This window comes from Xiphophorus maculatus, chromosome 20 (genome assembly GCF_002775205.1).
Source record: "Xiphophorus maculatus strain JP 163 A chromosome 20, X_maculatus-5.0-male, whole genome shotgun sequence".
Lineage (NCBI taxonomy): Eukaryota > Metazoa > Chordata > Actinopteri > Cyprinodontiformes > Poeciliidae > Xiphophorus > Xiphophorus maculatus.
In genome coordinates this window covers 3,602,798-3,629,632 of record NC_036462.1, presented here as the reverse complement: position 1 = coordinate 3,629,632, position 26,835 = coordinate 3,602,798, and the positions used below count along the sequence as shown (strand labels likewise).

General features: G+C 36.7%; 1 protein-coding gene across 1 annotated transcript in view; it reads left to right on the top strand.

The window, feature by feature from the left end:
• The first annotated feature begins 1,603 nt into the window (after positions 1-1,603).
• The window catches only part of LOC102227102 (R-spondin-2-like), a 38,192-nt gene continuing 12,960 nt past the window's right edge, over positions 1,604-26,835 (top strand). The window contains exons 1-4 of the mRNA XM_023324581.1: positions 1,604-2,505; positions 11,500-11,688; positions 15,098-15,235; positions 17,769-17,969. Coding sequence (XP_023180349.1) covers positions 2,421-2,505; positions 11,500-11,688; positions 15,098-15,235; positions 17,769-17,969 — 613 coding nt within the window. The 5' untranslated portion in view covers positions 1,604-2,420. The remainder of the gene's footprint in view (positions 2,506-11,499; positions 11,689-15,097; positions 15,236-17,768; positions 17,970-26,835) is intronic.

Here is a 26,835-nt window from a genome sequence, read left to right as displayed (position 1 = left end):
GATAACAAAGAAATATTGGTAAATGTGTGAAATAAATGAAATTTTAAAAATATTTAAATAAACTATTATTATTATTATTATTATTATTAATTAATTTATTTATTTTCTATATTTAATTTTAGAAACTTCATTCTTTAGAAGTCAAGTCTAGGTAACAAATAGAATCAGATGAAAAACTATAACAATAAAAAAGTTTAATTAATAACATTAACAAAAACAGTAATGTATTTCATTTTTGCAGGCAAACATTGCATTTATATTTTCAAATAAAAGAAATAATTTTATATACAGTTTAAAATCTCATTTTAGCACTGAAACTATACTATGATTGCTTACGGTTAGCATTAACAATCAGCAACACAAAACTGTCATAAACTCAAGTTACTTCTTCTGTCAGCTTTAATTTTACCGGGTAATATGGATTAGTGGAAAAAAGGAAAGACTTAAATAAACTTGAACTGTGTCAGAATAAAGCTTTTCATTTACAGATTCAAATCTTGACTGGCTATTTACAGAGCAGTGAAATAGTTCAGTTTAATTAACTAATTAACGCTGAATAAAAGTCTTTTTTTTAAAAAAACAAAGCTGAAAAGGTTTTCAGGAGCAACATACTTATTTCACTTAAAACACAGGGAAATTATGTTATGAATACACTATATAATCAGCCAGTAGAACTAATTCTTTTTAAAATTAATATCATAGAATTATTAATTTAAAACAACTTTTCTTGCTGAAAAGCTAGTTTTGTCTTATTTCAAGTGTACTAAGATATTAAAACTACAGTTAGACAGTAAATCAATAACAATGTATTTCACGATAGACATGTGATCAATATCAATAAAAAGTAAATCTGATATGATAGAATATTCATTATAGATTGTTCACTGAACACCGATCCAGAACCGCACAGCATTCTGGGAGATTTAAACAAAGCAAAGATGTTAGCTGCTTAACTTTTCACTGCTAGCTAAGCTAGGTTGGTGGCATCAGCTAACTCTCTCACTCTTTGGGTACCTAGCAACTCACTCATCATTTGGTTACCTAGCAACAGCTTGTTGAGTAACTTGTGCAGCAGCAATTTAAAAGTTTGGCTTCATAACTGCTTAAAAATAAAAAACAACATTCAGTGAAAACTGGATAAAACAGGAAATATCACACCACCAGTTTGGCAGCATTTAGGATATTTAAAACCAAAAACAAACATAAATAATTATCTATATTGACTGATATGAAACAGTTATATACTGATATGTTTTTCATGCTTCATCCTACTGTAATGAAGTAAAGTTGCTTGTTTTTTTTTTGTTTAGTTTTTTTACACCCAATTTCTACACTATAAAAACACAAAATCGTGAATTGTTTTAGATTCTAGTACAAATATGTTATTACACCTTTAATAAGACAAATCTAACTTACAACTAACTTTTTACCAAGATACATTACCTTTATTAAGTCAATACTGATTGAAGTATTGACTTGGAACTAGTACTTTTTCATCAATATTAAGGAATTATTGACTCATATCTTGCTGTAACATTGCTAATGAGTTAGTTTTGTCTTATTTCAAGTGTGATATGACGTTTGCATTAGAAATAGACCCAAATACTGGGTAAGATTCTGTGTTTTTGCAGTGAAGTAAAGCCAGTTCAGCTAGTTTTCAAGGTATTTTCATGGCTAATTTATCTGATGTACTTTACCTGGAGGTTCGTAAGTCGGGGAGGTAGATTTTTTTTCTGTGCTTACCTGACTCCTCAGCCTAACAAGAACAAGCCTCTTTAGAAAAAACCAGCAGGCTTCAATTAAATCGTAAACTCTCCTCTCTGTTGCTCTCCAGCTGCTTTTCTCTCAGGGTGGTCAAATTAACTTTACTCTATGCTCACATTTAATAGCATCGCCGCAGAAAGCAAACCTGTAGAGTGCGAGCATGAAAAACAAACGTGAGATTGAACAACAATAGGTAGAGCCAGGAGGAGGGGGCTGCAAATGTGGAACCACTTAAGGTCCGAGCGCGCTCGCCCTGCAAAGGGTTAAAGATGGCGATGGGATAAGTGGAGCTCGTTTATCCCAAATTTGACAGTGGTAGTTAAATGTTGAGTTTTCCCTCCAAACTGGCAGTCTGGACGAGGCTTTCTGCTCCCCTCAGCCTCCCTGGTGCTGCGCTCGTTTATGACCGTCTGTCTTCTCTAAATCAAATCCAAGAAACGGAGGACGATTCCGCAAGATTATCTCCTCAGCTTCACCTCCATCCATCCCACCATTCCTTCAGCTTTCTCACAGCCGTTCGCCTCTCCTCTCCTCCGCCCCCACCAACGCTCCGCTTTGTCTTTCACTGTGGAGCTAAATTTCCCAACCTGCCGTCGCTGGGATCCCCACAGATGTCCGGAGCCTGGCGCTGAAGCGGGCGCTCGCCAGTAGCCCAGATGCATCTGCGACTCTTTGCCTTTGGGATGACCTTGCTTTGTGAGGTGATCAGGATGGGGTCGGGCGTCACGCAGAAGCGAAGCGGTGAGTAGACGTCCAAGACGACCAGAAAACCACAACTGGCTTCCTAATTAATGAGTTATTATGAAGGATAAAGTTTAATATGTAATATTTGGCAAATGGACTTGAAGGAAAAAAGAACATTTTACTTCATAAGGTAGGTTGAAGTGTTTTTGTCTAGTTTGTAGTTTAAGTTGTCATCTGTCATGATAACAAATGTTTCTGGACGATAAATTGTCCCGGAAGTCAAGTAATGCAAGAAGACATTATCAAAATTCAATAAACTTTAAGCTCTAATGAACTTTGAACACTGGAACTGGAAGACATTTTAAATAAAAATAAAATAAAAAACAGCAGAAAAAACTAATCAAATACATTATTAAGTGTTTAAAATCAAAATTGTCCTTTAAAAAAGATTTAGTTGAGGCCAAAGCCCTGGAATGCAGACTTATCATCCAGTTTTTAGTATAAAGAGAGAAAAAAGAAAAACAATGAATTATGCAAATGGAAAATATTAAGCTTATTTTAATTTATCATGCAATTAATTGATTAATTACAACAGGCTGAGTTCAAATATCTCCGTCCACTTTAAACAAGATTAAACTAATTTACAAGCAACTTTTCAGCAAGAAATAGGAGCTTGTTCCAGTTTACTTATAAAATGTGAAAAATGTTATAAATGAAATAATCTGCCAGTGATACCAGAACTTTTTATCAATATTAAGGGATTATTAACTTAAAACGAGCTCCTATTTCCTGCTGAAAAGTAACTTGTAAGTTAGTTTTGTCTTATTTGAAGCGTAATAAGATATTTGCATTAGAGGGTAGACCAACAAAACTTTGATTTTGTGTTTATTCTGTATTTTCATAAAAGCCAAGGTCACTTCATATCTATCTACAGCTAACTTGGGATAAAAATCTGAGTTTGTGCTATTTTTTCTCAAAAAACGTTCAACCTGAGCTGTCGCTCAATGTGCAGCTGGCTTCTCCAACACATTTAGAAGGTTTAGATTTGTCTCCAATGATTCTGCTTTTTGAAATCGCTGCAGCCAGACAGGTATGTGGCGACCCTGGCGCTCACCAGCGACCTGCATTTCCTCAAGAATTTGGCAATAATGGAGGAGAATCCTGTCCCAATCACACAATCTGTCGACCTGAAAACGCCTCCATAAAAACACAATTACCTCCATAATGTCATACTAACTATTGTAAAATTAGACGATCGTTAAAAGTAAAAGCTGAAGGCACATGAAGGAGTCTAAAGGCAAACTGCATCCATCTCTTCACTGCAAAAACACAAAACCTTAACATCTACTGTTGTGCAAATATTTTATTAAATGTAAAATAAAATACAACTAACGCACAAGCAACTTTCTAGCAACATATAGGAGTTTGTTTAAGTCGATAATTTATAAATATTGATAGAAAAGAACTACTTCCACTGGATTAGCTCACTTATAACAAAACATTTTTCATATTTCCTTCTTATAAGTGAAATAAACATCATATTTGCATATTTGAATCTAAACCAAAAACACTTGGTAAGATTTTGCAGTGTTCACAAACAACAAATTTACGTTGGTTCACGTTTTCCCTCTCCGTCATCTGCGCCTGACATTTTCTACTTTTCGTCGTCTGCTCGGGTTGCCCATCTGGACCTGGTTCCTCTATTTTGCCTCTTAAAACAGAAACGGAGCAACAGAAGCAGCAGGAGTTTTGTGTTTCAGTGTGAAAGCTGCAGTGCAGAGGTCAGAGAGAGCCGAGCCCATTATTCTGTCCATCAGGGCTGGCTCTCTGTTGCTATGGTTACTGTAGGTAATTGCGAGCATCTGTGGGCGTTTTTTAAAGAACAGGGAGGAAACAGGGAGAAAAATAACTGAAACTGTAGACAAAGTGTTTCCAGTGGGCTGCTTTAACTTCCACTCTGCAAGATGTTAAAAAACATTTTTCTTCTAGTAGTTTCTGTAAAATGTTACTGTTTCCCAACAACAATTAACTGGACAAACATTACTGCTGTTTCTGTTTTTGTGTATTTATACTGTATATATAATGTGTATATAAATATATATGTAATTTCTTTATATTATATATAGTTATATATGTTTTTATATTATATATATATATATATATATATATATATATATATATATATATATATATATATATATATATATATATATATATATATATATATTATATTATATTTATATATATATATTTATATATTTTATATATCTATACATTATATACTGTATATACGTATATAGGCTGTCAGAAACAGCAACAATGTCTGTCCACTATTTTCTTTTTCTAACTTTTTGCTCTTTACAAGAAAAAATATTTTTCATATATGTATATATATGAAATCATGTCCAGAGTTGGGCAGTAAAAAGTTACATTTACTTGAGTAACATTCTGGTTAAATGTTGCCTTTACAAGTGTTTTTGTTCTGTGCTTTTAACTTTTATGTCATTAACTTTATTGTGAAGTACTGTTACTTTTACTCGAGTACAATTTCTGGATACTCATTGTGAGTAATTTCACTAGACCAGACAGTTTTATTTGTTTGTTAAAGTCTCATAAGTTTTATATTTATAAATCTTTTTATTTTTCCTTATTGTGTAATGATGTTATTCATGTTAATTATTTTTTCTTTTAGGACATTTAGCTTTATATTTTGGTCTGTCAGATGATATAGTTTTTAAAATATTAAATTATTGATGCTTTGATCAGTTACCCAGTACTTGAGTCACCTTTTTACTCTTACTTGAGTGATTAAATATTAAACATCTTAGGTTTGAAATATTAAATTTATGCTGTTAATTCGGGAAAAGTCAAATCTTTCTTTAAAATTGTATGACTTTTTGACATTTTTTTCTTGTAAATATGTAAAATTATTCTCAATTTTGTTTTGTTTCTTGGCAAAGATTGAGTTCCTGGTGGCTTATTTTTACATTCTGACCCTAAATATTCAATTGTTGTAGAGTTTAAACTTTATATTAATTTGAAAATAAAGGGTGTTTATAAATTACTATTTTTAAGCTGTTGATTTGATCAAAAATATGTATAATAACACAAATTAACTTTTAAACAAGGTTGATGTAAAATTTGATTTATTCAGAAGGAAATCAGAAAGACGGTATCGCCATAAAAACTTTTGTTTTTTCAAATATAATGAAAATGATCAGAGATATGTGTTCACTTCCAAAAGTTAATTTACACGAATAAAAAACTGTATACTTTGAAAAGAAACAAAATCAATACAATTATTGAATAATATAACGATGGAATACGCTATTTGCAATTAATCTGGTATTTTGAGATTGAACAGTTTTAATATTTAGGTGCGGAACTAAATGCGCAATGCAACGTTCTCCAGGGAAACTTTATAAAGTGACACCAAAACACAAAAGAGAGGATTCCGGCTTATTCATAAATTTGATATTTGGGGACATTAAAGTCCCTTGTGCTGCAACAGTGGAGAAAGAAGGCAAACCGAACCAGATTTTCACTGAATAACTCAGTAACTCAAGCTGAATGTAAGTATGACAGGAACTGAAGAAAATCAGCTTCCGGTAGCGGCCGGTCAACGGTACATTAGCTGACCGGGCTAGCGTAGCGCCTGGTTAGCCCGAACTCCGTGAAGGAGGTTTCCCCAACAGCTATGCATGCTGCATTCAGGTGCAACTGGGACAAAATACCTAAACACTCTTTAGGCATTTTTATTTTAAAATTTGAAAACGTTAACATTGAACGTTGTATTTTTTTATTTTAAAATTTGAAAACGTTAACAGTGAACATTGTATTATTTTTTTATTTATAGTGAGACATTATTCCCATGTTTAAAGTAAAAAAAACAAAACGTGGCATTTGAAACAAGTACTACTTTTGACTATTTTATGAAATCGTTGACTTTATATCTTGATGAAAAGTTAGTTGTTAGTTTTGTCTTATTTCAAGCGTACTCAGATATTTATACTAAATGAAAGCAAAAACACATTAAATATTAAAATATTAACTCTAACCTGGTAAAATAACTTTAAATTAATGAAAACAGTTTAAGCTGTTCTCCTGAGGTAATTAAACTAATTTAGAAAAAGCCTTAAATGCCACCCACAGGAATTTCACATTTCTTTCCACTCTGACATTATGCTACCTCCTGAAAAGCAGCAAACTGCGAAAACTCACATTTATTGATAATTATTGTTAAATCGGGTGCATTTAATCAGCAGTTGCTGGCTCCTTTTTTCCCTTGTTAATCCCATCAGCTTTTTCCATGTAAGCATGAGTTTTTACTGGCCTTTCATCTAAATTAATCCCAAAACACGATTTTAAATCTGCACCTGAAGGGCTAAAACATAGTTTTCAGTAAAGAAACATTCCAGACCCGACTGGCATTAATTGCCTGCAGTTGCAGAAAGGCTATTAAAGACAAAGGACACACACAAGACACACACAGTGAGTATTATTTTAACACGGCAAGGCAGCTGGCACCTTTTTCTTGTTAATACACGCGTCCTGATGCATTGTGGGAATTCTGCTCTAACGACTGCTGATTGATGTCACAGACAGTCTGACCTGAAAGTAAATTAACACTTTTAGCAGCGTGACAGAGGAGGGTGAACCCATCGAAACTCTCATTAAGTAAACTGTTTGCAATCTGTAAAATATTTGGTTGTGGCGCTCCAGTGAATTCAGTTTCAGGTTAAAATTCCTTCCTGTTTTCCCGAAACACTGACTGAGCTCATTACACATGGAGCTTGTTAAAATAAAACACGCGCACTCAAGAAGAAAAAAAAAAGGCCCAGGGTAATCCCATGCAAGTTCAAAGGTCACGGTTTTACGCTACCTAAACCTGCAGCTCCTCTGAAAGTCTGTTAAGTCTGCAGATCCGTAGCACATGTGTGCGGAGCGGCGGTTTAGACGGCCGGCCGGGTTGAGACCTCAGCGGTTGTTCTGGGGGAAAATCCGCCATGAACTCTGAACTCCTTCAACAGATCCGTCATCTTTTTGAGCCCAGATTATTTAAACACAATGACTAACGCAGAGTATCCTAAAGTAATTACAGATCTGCATGAAACTTTTGAGTCGTTTCCAAATGGTTTGGAGAATTTGCCGTTTCTCAGTCATTTGGCGTCCTTCTTAGTCAAAACTGAAAAAAAAAAAAAAAAAAACTAAATTTTTATCTTCAGTTATATTGTTGCAAGCGCTCTATTAGAAATATATCACTTCTGTTTGATTTTCTTAACCAATAAAACCCAGAGGATCAATTTTACGGCACACAAAGATGCAGTTCCTCAACGATTTATTTGCTGTATTCTGTTTTCAGTTCCTTTGTCTTAAAATGGTTAGTTCTCTTCTAAATTGCTTTGTACATAAACCCGGACACTGCAAAAACACAAAGTCTAAAACAATGGTGCACTTTAATTAAGACAAAACTAACTTTTTAGCAAGATAAAGAGCTTTACTTAGGTCAATGATTCCTTCATATTGATTTTTAAAAAATACTATTTCCACTGGCAGATTTTTTTTCACTTATAACAAGATATTTTCCCCATATTATAAGTGAAATAATCTGCCAGTGGAACTAGTATTTTTTCAAAAATATTAAGGAATTATTGACATAAAATGAGCTCCTTTTTTTGCTACAAAGTTGCTTGTAAGTTAGTTTTGTCTTAATTCAAATGTACTGAGATAGTTGCACTAGAAATTAGACCAAAAATACTCTGTAAGATTTTGTGTTTTTGCAGTGAAATAGTTCATAAAAGAAATCATTTACAAAACTGCCAAAGTCCAAAGAAAGACTTTCAGAAACCGCTGCTGATAGAGCGAGGAAGGAAAATATAAAGAAATGAGAACTGGGTCAGGATGTCAAATGTCTGCTTTGACTTTTTATTGTTGTTTGTTTTTGTTTTGTTGGAAAATTTCTCTTTTTTTCACACCCTGGAGAAAATTAACTGTCCAGTCCTGAAGATCTTCTCTCCTGCCACTTCAAGACGCTTCCCTTCTTTAACGCCTCTGAACCGGGTTTTCAGAGCTGAATCACTGGATAGAAACTCTTGAGGATTTTGACGCCACTGATTTTCCTGGTTCAAAACATCTCAATCAATGCATAATTATGTTTTATTTATTATTTTACAAGCGATATTCTTCCTAGAACAGCTTAGGATAAGTTTATGGGTGATACTAAACATGTTCATTACATATTTTTGCACAAAAACATTTTTAGGTAATGAGATTTTAATCTGGTTCTGCCTGTAGTTTTAGGGCCTCTTGTCTCTTTCAATCCAAATAAGCAGCTGCTGGCCTCTGCGCCCCAACTCAATGTTTGCACTCACACCTGAAGATGGCTGCAAACAGATGTGCAATTATACAACAGTACATCTTTGAAAAGCATTAGTGAAGCCTCCTGCACAACCAACAGGTATGCAGCAAGTGGTTTCTGGATGGTAAGTGAACAAAACACTTGTCTTTTCCAGCAACTGTTAAACATAACATACAACACTAAAACTAATCATGCTCCAGTTACGCTGCGGTTGCTAGGTAACGGCGCTGTACGTGTTGAATGTGACTCAACAACCTAGAGATTACTGGACCGGCCAGACCAAAAAGTTATTGCCTATAACCAGCTGGGTGTTTTTTAAAGTGCTTAGTCTGTTTTTAGAAGCAGTAGAGACCCAAATGGAACCGAATCTCTGTGAGATGTAAAGCACACACAGTATGTTTACAAAAAATTAATAGACCTAAAACAACATCACTGGTATTTCCAGTGTGATTTCTGTCCCAGAATCTCAATTTATTCCATAAAAAACACTGTTTAAACCAACATTTGTTCTTAAATTTATAGACATGAACCATTTTCTGTGTTTTTAGTGGACATTCATTGAAAAATTAGTAAAAAAAAAAAAACAAACAGAGAAGAAGTACAAGAGGATCAAAGCAGAAAAGACACAGTAACAGTTGAGGCAAAATGAATTGAAAAAAAAAAACATTTCCACCTGGTTTGGAGTGAAACAACCAGGCTTTGCAAAGCGTCATTTTGTCAGATGTTTACGCTACACATGATGTAATAAAAAACACGTAGAGGCTGTATGCTCAAAAAAGGAGAGAGATTTTCAATAATGTCAGCTAAAATTGTCGATGTTACAATCTGACAGACATAAACAAAGAAATGAAGCTGCAATGCGACAGCAATGAGTTGGCTAATCTGATCCTGAAAATGTGTTTCCATCTCCCATTTAGTCCTTAACGCTATTTCTAAAAAGCCAAAAACCACCACAAGCGAGTGTGAAATTAGCTTTGCACTTACTGGTTTGTGAAACAGCTGAGTCAGACTGGATGGAAAGTGTTAGTGGAAATCTTTCACCCGACTCTTCAGCGAGCATCTGGAGGTTTACCATGAGGAGGGAACACGTGAGTTCACTTCCTGTTCAAAAACACATTTAGATCTATGGCAGAGTGATCAATCAGATTAATCATGATTATTGAAATACTTATCAAATAATTTACTAATCGATTCATAGTTAACTGGATTACAGAGACACAACAAGACAAAAGAAAAACACACTCAGAGCAGTAATTAAGCCAAAACTACAAAAATACATGCATTTTGCATTTAAGATGAAAAACGTTGTTTCTAAATATTAGCTTCACCTAAAGCAAAATCTCAACTCTTTGAAATATTGCCTGAGTTATTTATGGATCTACTCCAATTTCGACACAAACTGATTCAAAAGTCAACACAATAGTGTCCATATGAGGCCGACACGTTTTGTGTTCATTTGACACATTTACTGTGCTAATAATTCAACATAGTAAATGTGTTAAAAGCATTTAGCACCATCGTTGTGTTTATTTACACAGTTATTGTGCTAAATAATTTTAACACAGCAGTTATTAATGTTAAAATTATGTGGCCATTTGATTGAATAAAACGGAAAAATAAAACATTTATGAGTCCTGGAGACTGACTTAATAACTAAACAAAAACAATTCAATCTCCTAATTCAGAAACTCTGCTTATGCTTTATTATCATTTTATTGTAAAAAACATTATTTATCACTTGCTGCTGCGAAGAAGAAGTCCAACCCAGGAACCACAGATGGAAACTAGCTTGAGCTTAATCTGGTGCAAAGTAACTTTTATTAATGTTGTTTTGCACATTGTTTCTTTAATATAAACAGAAAAACAACACTGGCAGTTGACAGTCCTCCTGTGGAAAGTTCAAGAACTGCAGACGTCCAGGAAGTGACATCATTGCTCAGTGGTTTGACTGGTATTCTGTGGGTCCAGTTGTTGGCGTAAAACAACACAAAGTATAGAAAACAAGACAGGATGTGTTTACTGGACAATAACAGAAAATGTGTAACTCTTGCATTGCATGTTTCTGTACCTTCATTTGGGTTTCTGTTGCTTTTAAGAGCAGACCGAGCGCTTTAAAAAAAAAAACAGCTGGCTTTTGGAAATAAGTTAATAGTTTTTAGTTTATGGAAAATGAGACATTTCAAAAAACCTCCAGAATGTAACGTCACAAATCAGTAGGCATTGACCCTTCACCTAGTAAGCCCGGTGAGGAGCAGTCCGGTTTCCTAGCAACCTGAGCAGAATTCCGCCCGTTACCTAGCAACCCAATCTGAGTTCCAGGACATTGAATACACAAAAATTTCAATATCTAAGAATTATTTTGTGAAAAAAATGTAATGAACATGTTTTAAATGGCCAGCAAACATTTTCTAACATGTTCAAGGAAGCATAATGGTCACCTTTAAGAGTACATGGAGTGAATTCGAGGTGCAGAGGAGTTTCACTTCCAGCAGAGTGGAAGCCTTTCAATGTCTACAGTTTAGTATTTCAGACAGCTCTGTCGAGGATTTCCAAGGAGCCCAGATAGTATCTCGGCATCTCGAGGATTTATGGAGTCTTCCTTCCCCCATTGCTTTCCTTTCTTGCCCTCGTCTTATTTTTGTTTTAATATCTCCTGCGAATAATCTGGATCTGTCTTAATGTGCTTCCTGCAGCTCACAGAGAGACGTCAGAAGACTGTCAGAGTTGTCTGGAGTGTTCGAGGGACAACGGCTGCGTACGCTGCCCAGAGCGACTCTTCCTGTTTCTCCAGAGGAAAGGGATGTCTCATCATGGGACGTGTCTCCATTCCTGTCCAACCGGACACTTTGGACAGAGAGGGAGGGACGTGAACCGCTGCATGAGTACGTATTAATGTGTTATAAAGAAACAGCAAAGACAAGACCTTAAAAAATAATAAAAAGACTCGTTTTTTAGGAGGGTTTTACCTTCAATCAGCCTGACTTCCTTGTAATCTGTTGAAGCAGTCTTGATCAATAGTTCAATTCATCTTTTAAAGGTTTTCTTTGATATTCAGTTGCTTCAGCTTAAGTTATTCCTGAGCATGATACCATAATTTTAAAATTATGAAAGGAAACCCTAACTGCTCCACTGTACCACCCTGTCTTATCTTTTAATAAACACCTGCTTCAATTATTCCTTCTCTTTAAATCAACATGAAAACATTTCAGCTGAACATTTTCAGTGCAACAGCTGCGATTCCTTTGGTAAACTTTGGTTCAAGTCTGACTTTATTTCTGTCCAGAACTCGTTTCATGTCAGTGTGTCCGGAGTTGCTGGACTTTTTAATCTTCCATCCAGTTCCCTTTTTATAAGATTTTTTAAAGCATTATGTTTGAATTTAAATGTTTATGATGTAAAACCACTTGCTGCATTCTTGTTGGTTGTGCAGAAGGCTCTACTAATGCTTTTCAAAGATGTACGGTTGTATAATTGCGCATCTGTCTGCATTCATTTTCACGTGTGAGTGTAAACATTGAGTGGTTGGGGGCGTGTGGTCAGCAGCAGCTTATTTGAATTTAAAGTGGCAGAGACCCTAAAACAGCTCAAATTAGACAGAACTGATTAGACTAAAATGTTATCTGAAATGTAATGAGCATGTTTCGTATCACCCATCCAAACCTGTTCAAGGTAGGGCTGAGGGATATGAGGAAAATCTAATATCCTGATATATTTTTGCTATATCACGTTACATATCACGATATTCTTAAATGAGCTCCAATGTTATTTTAAACTATAGATCCCTTGCAGCATGATGTCACCCACGCAAGTTCCCGCCCCCATTCCCCTTTTAGACTTAAAAGTAAGATCATATGAAAAGGGATTCAGTATTTTTCTATGAACTGTCTACACTATGACTACATAACAAGGTGAGAAATAAGTTTTAACTAAGAAAAAATAGCGAGGGAGAAGGAAGTAGGTCAATTATGCTTGACTTTGATAAACTTAACAAATAGATGTGCTGTGGAATAAGGTGTGTTTTGGACAGATCATCAGTAAAGCAGGTGTTTAAATTATCTAATCAACCACCGCTGTGTTACAGTGGCTAATTAGCTAATTGTTTGATTAGGTGCAATAAATTTGCTGTAAACCTTTTGTGGCAATAGTTTCATAACCTGTTTCTCAAATTGCCTCATTTTGTTCAACATCCTTCATATAAAATCCAAACCGCTGCCAGATTATTGATCCTGCTGTTTCTCTTTGGACCTGGACAGTTCATCTGATTCCTCTTCAGTCACCGTCTCCTTCACGGCTCAACTCTCGCTGTCTCCATGTTGTTTGTTTTCTCCGCACAGCGTGATTGGTAGAAAAATTTCAGGTTGGGAGGGGGGAGGAACTAGTGATGCATTCATAGGGTGTCGGATAAACCATACGCACAGTGAATTTGACGGCGAAAGTTTATTATTTGAACGACAATTTATACTCTATAGTTGCGATATAGCAGTTTTAACTATGGTAAATTGAAAATATCGCGATACATCGAGCAATGTTCCCTCTAAGCTGTGCGCCTGCTCAATCGCGCACTGCTCGCATATTCTCAGCACACAAGAAAATCTGTGTAGCGCATAAAATAAAGTCCAGCATAAACTGGACCAATACATTTTTTTCTGTACTACTCTGCGATCTAACTCAGTGAGTGCCAGGTGTCCAGCCAAGGATACGATATGTTCATGGTAGGGGCCCTGGTCATACGCGCTGTGGCACCGTGCAGATTAGCTAGGTAAGAATAGTGCGGCGGAGTTAAGAGACGCGAAAGTTACTTAACACCTTATCATGGCTAAGCGAACGGGCAGTGGGACATCCACTCACCAAGCCAAAGTAAAAAAGAAATGCGCTTCTTTTAAGATGAAATGGCTGTCGGAGTTTGTTAAAATAGCAGAACAGTACAGTGGAGGCAATGGGGACCTCATCAGGTGATGGCAGAGATACTAGTGAGATTACTCTTTATTAGTGATCACACTGATGCTCGTTTGTCCGAGGATGAATTGAAGGAATGGTCTGCATTTGTACATTGAAGTGAGAAGGGCAGATATAAAAAAAACTGTGAAATTAAATATTTTACAAGAATTTATACTGTATCACAAGCTAGAGCGCACATTTCATTGTGCAAAATGTGATTGTTTAAATGTGAACAATAAGTTATGTCTGAAAGGTGCAATGTCTCATTTCTCAGCCTGGCTAAAGCAGGACTCTCACTTATAACATACTACGCATCTCATGAACAGCAATGGTTTTGTTTTTTCATTTTACAGTGGGGCAAATCACTTATATTAAAAGCAAACAAATGAAAATTGCTGCTGTAATCTGATTCTTTTAATAAGCCATGCAACTTACTACAGTCCCAGATTTATAACAGATGTAATACTGGTGCGTGGCCACGGCGTGCACATCCGATGATGCCCACAGTGGTCCTCAGTGTACTCAGGAAGCTTGTGTGTATGCCCAGACACATGACAAATTAGAGGGAACGTTGACATCGAGTATACTCCATACATTGCCTAACCCTAGTTCAAGGAAGCATAATAGGTCACCTTCAATAAACGTCTCTCAGCATCAGTTTTCATGCACCGTTACTGCATTTAACTTGTAATTAGTTTTTGCAGTGGAGAGCCACAGAGGCTATTTTAATAAACACAACAAAATATATTAAGGAAAAAGGAAAAAGAGTTACAATTTAAATGTATCCTGAACAAAAACTATGAAATTTCACCGCTCTTACAGTCTGTGTTTCCTTGAATATTTTAATTGTTCTACTAACTTTAATTAGAGAAATCTTGAAAATTTTAGAATTTCAATGTGTGAGTTTGTGAAAGATAAACCTGCAGTAGTAAGTTGTATTAACTTTATTAAGATTGTCATATCTGTAAAAGTAAACAAGGGTTTTTAAGTTGGCACTTAAAAAAATGAAAGAAGAAAAAAGCGGGATTAGGAAATATTTTCAGGGTGTTTAGCGGCAGGTTATTGTATCTTGTGTTATTGTATCGAGTTTTATTAAAGCAGATATTAATTTTAAAGCAACTGTTGCCTTCTCTCATTATTTAAGCGCTATTCAAAACAAAAATTTGATTGTGATGTTTATTAAAATATATGATCAGATATTTAGTTCTCGTAAGTTGAATCAAAAATATAAATTCTTCTAACTTAAAATAGTCATTTTAAACAACCACCAGCTGTGCCTCTGGAGCTGCAGGTTGCAGGTAAAACTCAGATTTTCAGTTTGTGATGTTTATCCGGCGCTCTGCTGTCTCCCAGAATGCCGCTCGTTGGACTGCGAGCTTTGCTTCAGTCGGGACTTCTGCACCAAGTGTAAGCCTGGCTTCAAGCTGCACAAAGGCAAGTGTTTGATCCACTGCCCAGAGGGAACCTTCGCTCACCAGACAGACTGCCTCGGTAAGTAAAAAAACTGCAATATTTGAAGATATTCACAGAAAACTGATGTATTTTCTTTGTTAAGCAACAGGAATTCCAAGCCAGGTTAATTTCCTCTAAAAACATATCAAGATTCAGATCTTGTTGCCTTAGGAACAACAATAACCAAATGTGTTTTTCTTTTTGATTTAGTTTGCTAAGATATGTACAAATAATCGAGATGTCTAACAATGATATGAATATCACTATTCAGTGATGATCAGATAAGATTAATAGTGATGATTGTGCTATTAATCGCAGTGATGTCCAATAATGATATGAATAGCACAATTAATCACTACTGCTGTGATTAATTAAGATTAATTGCAGCACTAGCACTAGTGATTACTCATTACCTCTAAACTCACTGACTCTAGTGAATAGTGTTGTGATTAATCACTAGCATATTCTCTTAACTAGTGATTAATCAATATTAATCACAGCAATAGAGAGTGATTAATCATGATTAATCATTAGCACTCTGATTAATCACAGCATTAGTGTGATATCACTGTGATTAATCGTAGTTCACATGTGAGTGTAAACTCACACAAATAATGGCTCTGATATTGTTTGAGCTTCTGAGATGCTAATCAGCCACTCCCAGTTGTAAAAAAATACCTTAACGTGGTTACAACTGTCATAAAGTAAAAACGTACAAGCAAAATCCTTGAAAAACCAGACAAATATGAAACGCTTTACAAAAAAATTAGCAAAATTCTAAAAAAAAAAAAGAAAAAAGGAAGAAATCAGAAATAGCCAGCCTTATTGTTGCATAAGGATTGCAGAAAATGACAGACCTGTATCTGCATTGCTAACATAAAAACGTATGGGGTCTGCATCCTGTTCCAGGTTTCTGCAGGCTCTGACCTAATCCGAGCCACCTATAAAAAGATACTCAGAGACATCAGTGAAACTAAAGCTGGTAGCACAATTAGCAGCAGACTCTTTTCTCTGAGAACTCAGAGTGTTCAGCTGTTTTTATTCCACCTTAAACAGCCTGTGTGACTTCACCTGCAGGTTTTTATGTTCATGTTATCGGGCTCTAATGACTCGTAATCCCATTAAGTGACAGCCTAATGGCATCTGTGTAACGTGCTTCTAATTTTGTTTTTGCCTGCTAACGTCACCTGGAAACACTCGTTTGTATTTTTATCGGAGTTAAATCCGTTTGGATGGGGCCAGGCTCTCAACATAACACACGATACACATTAAAGACCTTCAGAGTGGTTTTGGGCTTCATCTCTCCCTTCTCAGTAAGTGAGATATATGACTGAACTCGGTCATTATTTGATGCTTTTCTTTTCTCCTCCGCCGTCCACCTGCAACATCTGCAGCTACGGATCTTTGCTGGCAGTCGAGCAACATCTGGTATTAATGGTGCTGTTGGGGTTTTACGTCCAACTGTTGGTACACACCTTAACAAAGCCTCTGCTTTCAAATCTGACGGCCGCGATGACGATCATAAAGATACTCTGGCGCCGTTTGGCTGAAGCTGCAGAGCTGCATGACATCTCTCTTCCTGAGTAACCGGCTAATGTTCAGCTGGCATTCATCTACCTTAAATAATTGCACCGTTGCTGCCAGAAATCCAGGGAAATCTTTATGTATTAGTCCAATTCACCACTGCTGAGTTATAGCTGCAGTTTATTTTATTGTTGCTGTCACATTCACTCTCTGTAATATGCGATCTCCAACATTTATGTATCCAAGCTTGTTTTTATGTTTTTATCCATATTTAATGGTCTTTTTGTCAACTGCTTCATCTGGATTTAATTACATGATTCTGACTTTAAAAATCATTTAAAGGAAAGTTTGAATAAAAATTAGTGCTGTCAATTAAAAATGTAATCACGATTAATCACTGGGTCCATATAACGCAGCTGTGAACCAGGAAGTCCTCCGCAGGAAAGAGGCTTTCAGGTTAAAATAGTAGTTTGATTAATATGCAGTGTGTAATATCAATGTGTTAATATGATTTTCAGGTTAATCGCATGAATTAATGCGTTAACGTTGACAGCCCTAAAAAAAACAGCTTCCAAGTTTTTTCTAGATCAGTCTTGAAATTTCTGAGCTTTTTCTTGCAAATGTTTCACTTTTGGAGCTTTGGGAGTTTTTTCTTGAAAATTTTTTAGATCATTCTCAAGATTTCACATTTTTTTGGTGGAAATTTACTTGTCCTTTCTTTTTCTACCTAGAGTGGCCCTAATACCCCGTCGTAGATTTTCACTTTAGAATTTAAAAATGATTTAGGGGAAGCTAAGATTAGCTGAACTTTGCTAAAGTGCTAAGCTGAAAATTAGCTCCACTATTAGCAGAAGTTTGCCCACTACTGATGTCCTGAGATATAAAACTAAAGAACTGAAAAGATTGTGCTTTGTTTTAACAGATAAATAGTTTTTTATTTGTCTGAAATTCACCGGTGTTCTCCTCTCTTCCCAGGCATTTTTTTTAATCCATTATTACCACTTTTTCTTTCACGTCTTTTCTTTTTTGCATTATTTGTTTTGTCTAGAGGTCTGTCCCCTGCTTCTGCTGGGAGAGTGGAGCGAGTGGAGCGTCTGCGTCCGTGACGGCGCCACCTGTGGTTTCAGATGGGGAAAGCAGACCCGGGTCCGGGAGAGCAGCCAGAGCTGGAAAGCGACTGAAAAAGCGCCGGTCTGTCCGCCCCAAAGCGAAACACAAAGGTGCAGGATGAAGAAAAAATGTCCCACAGGTGAGAAAGATCCCACAGTGTTAGCAGCTGCGCTAAAATGAGCAAAACATGCAATATGTTTGTTTATCTTTGTTTAGTGAACTGCCCACATCTGTTTTGACACACTCGTGCAATTAATAATGCCAAGTTGAGGGGAATTGGACCTTTTAAAAACATTCCAGTCTCCTCGGCTCAGCGCTATGAGGTTATAGATATCCTCTCTCTGCATCACACGAAACACGGCAGATCTCATCTAACCTTTTAAAGGTCATATTTGGTCATCTGGTACTATAAAACCAAAGTTATAAAGTTTAGTAACTTTAGCATTGAGTGACTGATATGTAGCCATGCAAACGCTCTATGTTACAGCAGCTCCCTCCTTATAAAACGTTTGTGTCCAGCTGGTCTTTATTACTGCTGCACTGTGAACATCACAGGCAAATATAAAGATAATAAAAAGTACTGAAGAATCCAATAACCTTTGTCTTTTTAAAGCCAACTCATAAAAACCTCTTCAAGCTAACGTCTCTTCATAATAAACACCAGAAAACTGCAGTTTGGGCTTCTGTTAACGATGATCATGGCGAGTTAATGCCTGGAAATAAATATTTAGTTACTGATTTTTAATCATTTGTTTTGAACAAGAACTCTGGACTCCTGCCATTCAGAAAGTCGTTACTGGTCTCAACTCAACATTCATCCAGGGGCAGATCTACACAGAAGCAAAGGGGGGGCTACTGCCCCTCTGCAGTTGAACCTTGCCCCCCCAACTGTATTTTATATTCTCCAAAACTAAATCTTAATTCATCAAAAGTATGTAATTGTACAAATAATCTTAGGTTGCTTTCACACCAGCCCTGTTTGGTTCGCTTTAATCGAACTCCAGTCCGTTTCCTCAGAAAGTCCGGTCCATTTAAAGAGGTGTGAATGCGTAATTGGGTGAAAAAAGAAAACTCTGGTCTGTGTAGAAACTTTGGTCTCAGTTTGGTTGAAGTGAACTCTGGGGTGGTTTGAATGCATATGTGAACGGCAAGCGGACCAGAGACCGCTCCAAAAGCAGGAAGTAGACTTTAGCGCAAGGCATTCTGGGTAAATACAACCAAAACAAACACACTAGGCTAGCGCTAGCGGGAGAAATGGTTCCTGGTCTTTAACTAAAGATAAAAGAGAAATCCTAACCGCTAAAATCTGACACCACTCCTTTTTTTTCATTTCGTAAAGAAGGAAGTTAGGATTTATGTTGCTTCCCTCCCCTGCGACTCCTTCAGACTAGCCAGCAGCAATTAGCAAACAATAAAGTTTATGATAAGACACATTTTTATTATTGATTTTTTTAGGTAACTGTATGGCACAGCTTTCATAGAACCACAAACATAAATATTGTTCTTGAAAAATATTCCCACATCCAATCAATTTCTTCAGGACGCAACTTGAATTGCAATAATGGCCGCACAGAATCGTTCCGAGGGCTGCAAATGGCTCTCAAGCCGCATTTTGGACGCCCCTGAAGTAAAACAAACATATTCAGGGTTTAAAAAGTTGACATCCAGCGTCCTGGACTTTTGCATTCAGCTTTTAAGCTGCTAATCGTCTCCTGCAGAGTAACCGCAGGCTGCACATCCATCTGTGTACATTCAGGCTAGCAGCATCGCGCTCCTTTTCAACCGCTGCATTCTTCTCTGGAGCGTCATCTGGAACCAACATCTGTCCAGACTGTTCCCATTTGTGGTTCCATGATGGCAGAACAGCCTACAAAATGCTAGCAGGGAAAGGGATTCCCTCGTTCCCACCCACCTCACCCCCCAAGAAATGCGTGAAACACCAAAAACGTGCTCAGTTTGCACCTCGCTACCTGTTCTGCTACATTAAGGAGCAAACCAGCCGAGGTTTCTTTCAGGTCTGATGCCTGCATGCTGTTTCTCGCTCCGGTTCTGCTTTGATCTTGTTCTCTGTGGTGGAGGCTCCGACTGCAAATATTTTGAAAGCCTCTTGTTGTGTAAATGCTGTCAAACCCAGTTTAGGTTGTAAAAAAAAAGGGAGGAGAAAAAACCAGAATGTGCGCTCGGTGTCTTCAGCAGCTACAGAAGTATTGAAGTGACAGCGCCTGGCTCTGGATTCAACTAAGGATTTAATTAATAATGAACCCCAGACGGATTAAAATTAAACGTGGCAGCTGGTTTTGGCTTTCCATCAAACCAGAACAAGAAACTGTGAGACACAAAGCAGAAGATGAGACTGCAGCAGGTTTTTGTTTTTTTACAGTAATTCCTTTAATAGTTCAGATATGCATTGAGTGTTTGAACTTTATCCACAATATAAGGCGTGTCATTTGAAGTATTTATCATTATCACCAACATATTGTACGTCCTGAAGAGATCTTCTGGGATTGGACACATCTGGGATAAAAGAAGTATCTCCCAGATTACACTGCTTTAGTTTTATAATTTTCCGTCTCCAAAAATGTACTCAAGTAAAAGTAAAAGTCTAAGTTACCGAGTAACTGATCAAATTATCAGTCATTTATTATTTAAAAATTACATCAACAGATGGACCAGATTATAAGGTTTAGTGCAAATTTTTTAAGTTTTAAAGACAAAAATGATTATAATTCATAATATTAACAAGATCAGGCATAAGAAACATTTTCCAAATCAGTTTCTTTCAAAAATAAAACATAAAACTTTAACAAAAACTGCAGGTGTTTTGGTTAAAACATGATTGTTTTTCATTCATTGGGTAGAAAATCCAGAAATTTTACTCAAGTCAGAGTAGAGATACTTTATAATACAATTACTCAAGGATAAAAAGTACAGTGTAGTCAAAAAGTACACTTTTCAAAAGGTCAGTCAAGTAAATGTAATTGAGTAAATGTACTTAGTTACTCCCAGTTCTGCCCGTCTGTGTTATGGTCCTCAGATGAAGTCCCTTATTTTCCTCTAAAACAAGAGATTATCTTCTGCTTTCTGTCAAAGTTTTACTAACCTGGAATCTTGTGCTGTTGCAGTTGATTTTTTAAAAATAAACTATAACAGAACTCGATTGAAAACTAGAACATTTTCAATCGACATTTGAAATTAAAAAATTTCCATGTTTATTAGTAGAAAAGTTCTTATATTAATCTAAAAGTTTGATTTTTTTTATTTTATTTCTGAGATTACTCTCAAATATTTTTGGCAGAAATGAATTACTTACTGCTACTTTAATTTTGCATGTTTGCTTTATTAAAAGAAGGACATCTAGTCTTCAGTTTCTTTTGGGCCTGATTGATTAAATATATTTTCAGTAAAAAGAACCGGATTTGGGTCACTTTCTATCAAATGCTTGCTATATTTAGCCAAGATTAAGAAACAATAAGAGCTGATTTGGGTGCAGCAAACTTAGCTTTTCAGCAGTAGCTGTTTCAACTTGGTTATAAAAATATGAATACTTTGTGTTGTACTTTACATTTTCCTGTATAAGAAAATTATGTTGGTAACAATTTTTACCCTGATTACAAATTGAAAGTCTCCATTTGCATCTATGAGGCAAACTTGTATCATTCTTGAATTGCAGTTAGGGGCCACACAAAATTAGTCCAAGGACCATAAAAGGCCCCCTGGCCACACTTTGGGCACCCCAGCTTTACAGTCTCTCATCTCATAAAGTACTGGGGAAATTGATTTATTGATTGATGTATAGTGAACCAAATAAACCAAAACTCCCTTTGTCTTTTTTTGTATTCGTTGGCCAGAGGAGAAAATCAAAATCAAGTTTCAAATATCTAGTTTGCAAAGTCTCTTTGTAGTTACAGACACATGTTTAGTGTTAGTGTGACAGCTTATTAAGTTGTATTTATGTGGATGATAATCTCCCATAGTGAAACAGATTAACTCAGGCTGTGTTTCACGAGGACAGAGCAACCGTGTGGCTCCCATTTAGGACAATACATTTCCCCTGCTGCAGAACCCAAAGACACTCATGGAGGTTTGTTATAGGAAACACTTGTTTCTCTAATAACTGTGACCGAGCTCTCCAGCAAGTCAATTTTTCATTGTTATTGTGTTTGTGCTGCAATGTGTTCTCTCCCATGTGAAGGAGAAGCGAACCAACATGAGTTATAATATCAAACTGATGTCTCTGGTGGCTTGTTGCCGGGTCGTTACTTTTGTTCTCTGGCTGATCAGAAACAGAGCCGGGATTAATTTGTACAAGTGATTCTTCTTGGATGGGGAAAGCAGGACAACAGCAGCTTTACCTCAGCAGATTTATGAACTCACAAATCACGGTGCTTTCATAGTCCAGGTTCTAAGCCACTAAACGGACCCGAATGGGTTAGCTCATTCCCACGGGACATTAGTGTTTTACCCTTTACACCAGAGATGGCTGTAAGGTACATGTGTCAAATTCAAGGCCCACAGGGTTATTCTCACACCTTCTGATAGTCCAGTAGATTCGGTTCGATTGGGAATTAAAATTACAACATGTGTTCCATCTCAGCTGCACTTTGAGCAACCTGTTCCCCTCCTGGCCTGCGGGGGCGCTGGACCTAGAACCACTGAAGGAAAAGACCCAAAAACCATTGAAGACACTGAGAGCAACTTCCTTCTTCACAAAAACCAAACCAAAATGGAATCATGCCAGATTTTAGTGGCTGCAGGATTTCTCTTTTGTCTAATAAAAACATAAATCCTTTCTCCTGCTAGCTCTAGACGTGCTAGGTTGTTAGGGTTGTATTTACCCAGAATGCCCTGCGCTGCAGTCCACTTCCTGATTTTGTAGCGTAACTAGTCCGCTTGGAACCTGAGGAGGTAAAATAATTTTCCCTTCTGCAATAACTTCATCAAACAAGGTTCGACTTACAAACTGGTTTAACTTGGTTATTTTGTACAAACATGGGTCTAACTAGTACTTGTTATGCATTAGTCTATTTTTTTTTTCTTGAATGTATTTTTGACATGGAGCCCTGTTAAAAAGAATTTCAGTCACATATGGCACAGAGTAAAATTTATCTATCATAACTAGACATCTGGACATCTAGCTAGCTGGCTAGCTAGCTAGCTCCAATTGCTACATTATTTATTATTCATGCTTATTACATAGATAAAATGACCATAAATCTAGATTTCAAGAGCCACATCAAGTGTATTTCTATATCAATACCTGTAAAAAATGACATTACAATAAACAAGTTTATTAACAAATAGTTTAACAGTTTAAGAAGTTAGTTTTATTATCAATAAATTAGTAAAGCAGCTGCAGCTCCTCAGAAATTACATTTTATTGTCTGTTTCATGAAGTTCGCAATTTATTTCCATATATAAATGTTACCTGTGCAGACAGTTTTCAAACGATGAATCCCACTGACTGTTTCTGCAAAATGGCAGGGCTGCCATGTGCTATGACTGATTTGGTCCAGATTAAATAACGATCACTTTGATGTATGGCGTGCAATCTATCTACGAGGGAAACGGATCAGATCAATACCATGTGGAGAACAACATATTCGTTGTACTCACGCCAGCACCCAAACTTTCTTCTTTTCTACCCCATTTCTTTGGCGTCTGTAAGCACAAACACTAGAGTCCCTCAGTTACGGTTGAAACTGTCGAACCAAGAGGCCTCCCTCTGTGATTTGACAACTTCCATCCCATCTGGGATCCTCCAAGAGATTCCTGAGTTAAAATATCAGATCGTCCCTTTAACCTGCAGTCCTGACTGAGAAAATAGTCAATCATTTAACAAAAACTGAACCAGAAATCTCCCATCCCAGAAGACTCAACCTTCCTATTTAACTGTAGTTTTATTTTATTTTAAAGCAAATGGCATAGAGACTAAAACAATGTGGTGTTTCTTTCGTAACAAAGGGTCAGAGTTGAATGAATGGGAAAATCAATGCCAGGACATTCAGAGGGTCGATCTGGTTTTCATTCTGCTGTGGAACGTCGGAGCATCGGAACCGTTCTTTATCTTAATAAGAACATTCAACAGCGATTTGGGACCGGTCCAACAGAACTTCAGATGTTTACTGAAGTGGAGAAACCTCTCTCTCATGGTGGTCTGTCGATATTACTTTGGGTTTTTTGGGCCCCTGCTGAGCAGCATTTGGTTCCTGTGTTACACCTTCATCTGTCACCACCATATATTGTGACCGTAGGAGGCGCTGTTGCAGTTTGACACTTTGCCACACCTCGGCCTGACGCAAAAAGAAAAATAAAGAAAAACAAAGAACAAGTAACATCTTACCACTAATATTGGAATTATTATGGAAATATAAATGGACACAATATGACAGTGGTCATCAGATATTGTGACCACACTGTAACTTAGTGTAAAATACTAAATATTTGAACCAAACTGTTTCTGTTAAGTAATTCAGTAACGCAACAAGTTACTACACAACTCTGTCACTAGACTAGGCTAACGCGCTTGTTTTGTTTGTGTTTACCCAGAATGCCCTGCACTGTAGTCTACTTCCTGCTTTTGGTCCGTTTGGTGTTGAAATATGAATTTGAACCGCACCAGAATTCACTTCAACCAAACTGAGACAGAGGTTTGTAGGTGGACCAAAGTTTGGTTACGGATTCATACCTCAAACTTTAGTCTCTAGGCGAACAAACTGGAGTTGGATTAACGCGGATTAAGCAGGGCTGGTGTGAAATCAGCATGTTTAAATATGGTGGCGTGGGAGTTGGAGATGAATAACCGTGTGAAACAGTTGGGAATAAAATTCCCAGTGAAGCCCAATGGTTGTCAACAACGTGAACAGAGGTCGTCAGTCCATCAGTGGGTTGGTGGCAATGGGTCAGTCTGGGTCGTATTTCCAAATCCAGTCATCTGTAACTGAGACCAAACGTACAGCATGTGCAGTAATCCAGGCGCTTCAAACAACCTGAAATATCCTCGACTTCATTCAAACGTATAAAGCAGAACTGGGCAGAGTAAATCCAAACTCTGCTTTGGATCAAATCTCCTGTTTCTGCTGGCCCTTTTTGGGTTTCGCTCGGTATTACAGATGCCACTTTTGTTATTCGTTTTGCCGTTTGTTTGTTACTCTGACATTTCATACAAGATCACGGCGCCGACAGCCAACTTACAGAACATCCAGACAAATCCCCATAGATTGAAACAGAGTTACTGAAGATTAGAGGCTCTCTGGTACTTTAAAGGGCAGACCTCGGTGTCCCTCTCATTCAGAAGCTCATGGATCAGGATTTAAACCCAACATAAACACGCATCATGTTCACAGACAGACCCTCAGGCACTGTAAAACCCTGGACAACAAGTACTGATTACACAACAAGTTGGTTTTTCTGCCCTCACTTTCACTCCATGAACATCACTAATGTAATTTAGAGGCATGTCTAAGCAGAGAAAGCAGGTTTTTCTTCTTTCCTTTTGGACACAATGTGGACAAAGATGAGAAAAATCTGTTTCAGCAAATTCCAAACATTTTCGCTTGGATGGAGGTTTTCTGCTTGCATGACCGATTCAGTTGGAATCTTTTTATTCGAATTTACTTTTATAACATTTTCATCAACTCATCAAGAAATTGGACAGTTGTTATAGACCACAGCTGCTCGCTGATTTTGATCAGAGCGAAGATGGAGTTTGTCGTTAACCCGTAAAGAGCCGTAATCTCTGGTTTGTTGCTCTGCTGCTAGCTTCAGTTTTGTGCTAATTTTACAAGATATGCCAAGATCTAACAGAAATTCAAGTTTGCACAGATGTGGAATCAAAACGGGATTTTTTTCAGTATTTTACACATTTACTGACAAGCCTCCTGTACGGCTGCAACTAACGATTATTTTAGTAATTCATTATTCTCTCAATTACTCTGATTAGTCGGTTATTCGCATAAGAACTTTTGCTTGTTCTGCAGATTTTTCATTTAACCACTTATGATTATTTGATACATTAGAAATAAATTAAAAGATGCAGATGAACAAATTACACAGATACCACCTTATTGATGCATTTGCAGCTAATGTCCAATATCAACATGTGAAAAATTCAGCTTAACATAAAGTGTATGGCCAACCTGTTGAATATTTTTTGGATTAACCAGTTAATAATTGGGCAGAAAATGATCATTAATATGAATATTTCACAGAATATGAAGCAGGCAAAGCTAAAATTGATGAGTTCTGGGTAAAAAAAAGTTTTACAAACAAATAATGTTTTTTATCTTAAATGCAAAATGTATTCATACTTGTATAATTTTTGCTTAATTGTTGCTCTTAATTCGTTGTTCTTTCAGTAATTTGTCTTCCTTTAAAGTCTTTATACTCCGTTTAAAGATGATTCATTGACAATTATTTCAGTGATTGATTAATCACGATTAATCGTTTCAGACGTAGCCTCTTGTGTTTTCATCTCTTCAGTTTTCTTTTGGATTACGTATCAAGGAGAAAGTTTGTTGTTTTCTATATATTTTGGATCATTGTCCTTCCAGCAGATCCATTTATGCTTCCATATTTATTTGAAATCTAGTCTTTTGTGAAATTCTTGAGCCTTTTATCCTAACAAGGAATATAAACCACCCCACAGCATCACAGATCCTCCTCCGTATTTTACAGTGGGCATGATTTTCTTTCCTACATGTTTACTTGGGCTGTTTTTTGCAGAAAAGCTGAGTTTTAGTCTAATCTGACCCAAGCATATGGTTCCAGTTTAGGTCCCAGAAGAGTTTAGCAAACTCCACATGTTTACATTTAGGACGTCAGGAGAAAAAAGCCTTTCCCTGTCATGCTTCATAAACAACCAGTTATTTTCTATATAGTGACTAATGCTTGTTGTGGATACTTGGTGACCCCAAGGTGCTGCAGTTCACTAAGCTTTGGAGATATTTTCACCTCCCTTACAACCTTGATAATAATGGATCCTGTATATCACATAGTTACAACCCATT